This window comes from Moschus berezovskii, chromosome 27 (genome assembly GCF_049115385.1).
Source record: "Moschus berezovskii isolate FMDL1 chromosome 27, NW_MosBer_1.0, whole genome shotgun sequence".
Lineage (NCBI taxonomy): Eukaryota > Metazoa > Chordata > Mammalia > Artiodactyla > Moschidae > Moschus > Moschus berezovskii.
Window position 1 is genome coordinate 25,097,965 of NC_142486.1, and position 6,089 is coordinate 25,104,053.

General features: G+C 46.9%; 1 protein-coding gene across 3 annotated transcripts in view; it reads right to left on the minus strand.

Moving 5' to 3' along the window:
- The window catches only part of VPS35L (VPS35 endosomal protein sorting factor like), a 146,335-nt gene extending 141,511 nt beyond the window's left edge, over positions 1-4,824 (minus strand). For all 3 annotated transcript variants that reach the window (XM_088833183.1, XM_055409583.2, XM_088833181.1), the window contains exon 1: positions 4,769-4,824. In XM_088833183.1, coding sequence (XP_088689309.1) covers positions 4,769-4,785 — 17 coding nt within the window. In that variant the 5' untranslated portion in view covers positions 4,786-4,824. The remainder of the gene's footprint in view (positions 1-4,768) is intronic.
- Positions 4,825-6,089: the final 1,265 nt, after the last annotated feature.

The window sequence follows — 6,089 nt, forward strand, 5'->3', positions numbered from 1 at the left end:
TGTCGTGGGCTTGGGTAGTTGCGGCACATGGGCTCAGCAGTTGCAGCTCCCAGGCTCTAGAGCACAGTCTCAATAGTTGTGGCACACAGGCTTAGTTGCTCCAAGCTATGTGGGATCTTCCTGGATCGGGGACTGAAGCCATGTCTCCTGCACTGGCAGGTGGATTCTTCGACACTGAGAGACCACAGAAGCTTCAACTAACTGCTTTTTAATTCTCAAGTGATTTTTTTAATTGCTAATGACATAATCTTGCCACACAGCTTTTTATCCCCCAATCACAATGTACTCCCCTTCCCTAATAGTCTTAAAATGATGTAGAAATTCTGACTCCAAGGAACAGTACTTTTTTAACAGTGCTATGACCACAGGTTGGGGGCGGGAGGAGAAGGGGACGACCAAGAATGAGATGGCTGGATGGCATCACCGACTCTGTGGACATGAGTTTGAGTGAACTCCGGGAGTTGGTGATGGACAGGGAGGCCTGGCATGCTATGATTCATGGGGTCGTGGAGAGTCGGACACGACTGAGCGACTGAACTGAACTGAACTGACTGATGACCACAGGATTGAGCAGGAAATGCCATCCACAGTGCACTGGACATCTCACAAGTGAAGTCAGTGATAACAAAAAGTGTGGGTGAAAAGAGGTATTCTGGGGGGACCCATGACAACACAGCAGGATTCAGGGGCCGCACAACCCAAGAACCTCAGCCCACGACCTAGGCTGAAGGACCAGCTGACGATAATGATTAAGATCACAGGACTAACAAATCTACTATATGACACAGCAATCCCACTACTAGGCATACACCCTGAGGAAACCAGAACTGAAAAAGACACAGGTATCCCGATGTTCACTGCAGCACTATTTACAGTAGCTAGGACATGGAAGCAACACAGATGTCCACTGGCAGATGAATGGAAAAGGAAGCTGTGGTACATATACACAACAGAATATTACTCAGGTATAAAAAGGAATGTATATGAGTCAGTTCTAATGAGCTGGATGAACCTAGAGCCTATCATACAGAGTGAAGTAAGTCACAAAGAGAAAAACAAATATCATATATTAACACATATATATGGACTGGAAAATGTCAGTCTTCATCCCAATCCCAAAGAAAGGCAATACCAAAGAATGCTCAAACTACCGCACAACTGCACTCATTTAACACGCTAGTTAAAGTCATCGTGCTCAAAATTCTCCAAGCCAGGCTTCAGCAACACGTGAACCGTGAACTTCCAGATGTTCAAGCAGGTTTTAGAAAAGGCAGAAGAACCAGAGATCAAATTGCCAACATCAGCTGGATCATGGAAAAAGCAAGAGAGTTCCAGAAAATCATCTATTTCTGCTTCATTGACTATGCCAAAGCCTTTGACTGTGTGGATCACAACAAACTGGAAAATTCTGAAAGAGATGGGAACACCAGACCACCTGACCTGCCTCTTGAGAAACCTGGATGCAGGTCAGGAAGCAACAGTCAGAACTGGACATGGAACAACAGACTGGTTCCAAATAGGAACAGGAGTACATCAAGGTTGTATATTGTCACCCTGCTTATTTAACTTATATACAGAGTACATCATGAGGAACGCTGGGCTGGAAGAAGCACAAGCTGGAATCAAGATTGCCGGGAGAAATATCAATAACCTCAGATATGCAGATGACACCACCCTTACGGCAGAAAGTGAAGAGGAACTCAAAAGCCTCTTGATGAAAGTGAAAGAGGAGAGTGAAAAGACTGGCTTGAAGCTCAACATTCAGAAAACAAAGATCATGGCATCTGGTCCCATCACTTCATGGGAAATAGATGGGGAAACAGTGGAAACAATGTCAGACTTTATTTTTTTGGGCTCCAAAATCACTGTGGATGCTGACTGCAGCCATGAAATTAAAAGACGCTTACTCCTTGGAAGGAAAGTTATGACCAACCTAGACAGCATATTAAAAAGCAGAGACATTACTTTGCCAATCAAGGTCCGTCTAGGCAAGGCTATGGTTTTTCCAGTGGTCATGTATGGATGTGAGAGTTGGACTGTGAAGAAAGCTGGTCACCGAAGAATTGATGCTTTTGAACTGTGGTGCTGGAGAAGACTCTTGAGAGTTCCATGGACTGCAAGGAGATCCAACCAGCCCATTTTAAAGGAGATCAATCCTGGGTGATCATTGGAGGGACCGATGCTAAAGCTGAAACTCCAATACTTTGGCCACCTCATGTGACTCACTGGAAAAGACTCTGATGCTGGGAGGGATTGGGGGTGGGAGGAGAAGGGGATGACAGAGAATGAGATGGCTGGATGGTATCGCCGACTCGATGGACGTGAGTTTAAGTGAACTCTGGGAGTTGGTGATAGACAGGAAGGCCTGGTGTGCTGTGATTCATGGGGTCGCAAAGAGTCAGACACGACTGAGCAACTGAACTGAACTGAACTGATGGAGTCTAGAAAGATGGTACCGATGATTCTATGTGCAGGGCAGCAAAGGAGACACCGACATAAAGAAGACTTTTGAACTCAGTGGGGGAAGGAGAAGGTGGAATGTTTGAGAGAATGGCACTGAAATAGAAACATCAGCATGTGTATATGTAAAACAGATTGCCAGGGGGAGCTTGATGACTCAGGGGACCCAAAGTCAGTGCTCTGTGACAACCTGAAGGGATGGGTGGGGAGGGAGGTGGAAGAGGGTTCAGAAGGGAGGGGACACATGTATGCCTACGGCCCATTCATGTTGATGTATGACAAAAACCATCACAATATTGTAAAGTAATTATCCTCCAATTAAAATTTTTTTAAAAATCACAGGCTTGAGCTCCAAACCTCAGTGCTCCTTGCAGGCTGTAAAACTAACTGAACTGCTTCATCTTCCTATCTCCATTTTTTCATCTGAAAAATGGGATTTTTAGGAGATAAGATGTTGCACGTTCAGCTCTAAGCACAGCATCCAGCACAAAATAAAAAGCTCAATAAATATCTCAGTTAATGTCACAAACACTTTTCTCCTCTGAGGGCCTCCTTAGTTTTCTCATTCATTCCATAATATTATTCAACACCTACTATCAGCAAAGCTCCATGCCACGCACTGGAAATACAATGATGGTTAAAACTCAGTTCCTTTAACTTGAAGAACATCAAGTCTCAAGAGCAAACTGAAAGAGGAACATGTGCTACCACAGACAGAAATGTTTAGAGGACAGTCAGACTAGGAACTGTGGCAACCCTTGATGCTAAAAGCCTTATGGCTCTTCTCTCTGTAAAGCAGAATATATATATATTGTCGTTGTTTAGTCACTAAGTCTAAACAACTCTTTGTGTCCTCCTGTCCATGAGATTTCCCAGGCAAGAATACTGGAATGGGTTGCTATTTCCCTCTCCAGGGGATCTTCCTGACCCAGGGATCGAACCCTAGTCTCTTGCATTGGCAGGTGGATTCTTTACCACTGAGCCACCTGGGAAGCCCCAAAGTAAAATATACCAAAGGTAAAAATGCTCTGAAATCAAACAGCATCTTCCTGGATCTTCTAATTACAAAATTCCAGCCAACTAAGTTCACTGAAGCCATAGGTTTCGGCATTTAAGTCTTAGTAATTCCCTTAAAGGACTTTTGCGTGACCATGTCAAAGAAAACTCAGGGCAGGACATATAAGAACTCAGTGTCATCTAATCCTAATTTAGTGTACCGAGCCTTTGAAGGAAGACCTTTTAAAGAGTTAGCCAGGTGAAGGAAATACAAACCAGAAGTATGTATCTGATTATTTCTAAGGTCCAGGGCTGTATATTTTTTCATTTGTTCACTTACTAGCTCATTTAATGTAAACCACTTCACATCACTTGCAGAGAAAGATTAGAAAGTAATTTCCCTTTCTGAGATGTAGAGGAGAGCTCACGTGCCCATATGATTCCACTACTAACAACTTGCTCCGGTTCTTCACACAACTGTCCTAGGAAATCCCATGGACAGAGGGATGCAAAGAGTTGTTTAGACTTAGTGACAAAACTATATATATATATATATTTTTTTTTTTTTATTTTACAGAGAGAGGCGCCATAAGGCTTCAGCTGCTGCTGCAGCGCCAATCTCTCCAGGCAGAAGGGCGTCTACACACCCATTAGCCTCCGCACACGCACACAGCTCCTTTTCGATGAACTCCTATTCATCCTCCAAAACTCAATTTAAGACTCTTCCTATCTCAAGCCTTCCCCAAGCCGTCAGGTGTGCCTGATCCCAAAGCCTTCTTTGGTCATTCTTCTATTCTGCGCATCTGCTCCGGTAAACAGCAGCTCCTTGAATCCAAGGAGTATGTCTAAGGGTTCTGTATCCTCAAGTTCCGCATCTGCCCGGTGTAGGGAGGGCCCTGCAGAGTAGATGAATGGCAAATCTCCTCTACAAGAAGCCAGTCATTCGGAACACAGCCAGGTCCTCCGAGTTGTCCAGACCAGAGCTGAGTCCACCATTCTCTGCATCCGCGCCCCCAGAACACGCGCCAACTTCTGGGAAAGCGAAAGCCGGGGAACTTGAGCTTTTTTTGAGAAAACGAATGGAGAAAGGAGCGTGGACGGCGTGAGGAGGGCGATAGGAGGAGAGGACCAAGACCCCACCGGTCCGGCATCAGGAATGTCCTCTGAATCCGGGGACTGGGTGGGAGACCTCGCCAAACCCAACGGAGAACAGTCCATAACTCCCTCGCGGAGACACACCCCCAGAAACAAGAGTCCCAAAGGCAACCAAGGCCGCTACCTCCCTAAAGCCCACTCGCCGCTGCTTCCTTACCAGGGAAAGGCGGCCATCTTCCCAGTCACATGACCGTCCGGTCAGGGACCGCCCGCCCCATTCACCCTCCCAGACCCCGCCCCGCCCGCCGCCACGTCTGCGAGGGGCGGGCCCACGCCTGCCGCGCCGGGGCCGCCGAGGCTGTCCGCGCACCGTAGGCGGCCGCCGCAGTGGCGCTGACGTCATGCGGACTTTTGTGGTACGTGAACGTCTGGTCTGCAGCGCCCTCTGGAGGCGGTGGTCAGTCCCGGGTGTTCATTGGAAGGACTGATGCTAAAGCTGAAACTCTAATACTGTGGCCACCTCATGCGACGAGTTGACTCACTGGAAAAGACTCTGATGCTGGGAGGGATTGGGGGCGGGAGGAGAAGGGGACGACAGAGAATGAGATGGCTGGATGGCATCACCGACTCGATGGACATGAGTTTGAGTGAACTCCGGGAGTTGGTGATGGACAGGGAGGCCTGGCGTGCTGCGATTCATGGGGTCGCAAAGAGTCGGACACGACTGAGCGACTGAACTGAAGCCTCTGAAATAAACGCCATTATCACCTGGTCCAAACACTTCATGACAAATAGATGGGGAAAAAATGGAAACAGTGAGAGACCATTTTCTTGGACTCTAAAATCACTGCAGATGGTGACTGCAGCCGTGAAACTAAAAGACGCTCCTTCGAAGAAAAGCTATGACAAACCTAGACAGCATATTACAGACATTACTTTGCCGGCAAATGTCCATACAGGCAAAGCTATGGTTTTTCCAGTAGTCATGTATGGATGTGAGAGTTGGACCATAAAGCTGAGCACCGAAGAATTGGTGCTTTTGAACTGTGGTGTTGGAGAAGACTCTTGAGAGTCGGTCCCTTGGACGGCAAGGAGATAAACCAGTCAATCCTAAAGGAAATCAACCCTGAATATTCATTGGAAGGACTGATGCTGAAGCTCCAATCCTTTGGCCACCTGATGGGAAGAACTGAGTCATTGGAAAAGACCCTGATGCTGGGAAAGATTGAAGGCAGGAGAAGGGGACAACAGAGGATGAGATGATTGGATGGCATCACCAACTCGATGGACATGAGTTTGAGCACGCTCCGGGACTTGGTGATGAACAGGGAATCCTGGAATGCTGCAGTCCATGGGGTCCCAAAAAGTCAGACATGACTGAGTGACTGAACTAAACTGAATGACCTAGTATGGTTAGTAAGTGCCCCAACTGGGATTTGACCTGACTCCAAAGCCGACTACTAGTTTAATCTAGCAGAGATCTAATGGGGGAGACTGTTGGTTAACAGTTGGTTAATCACAAGGCAGCAACAGAGCCT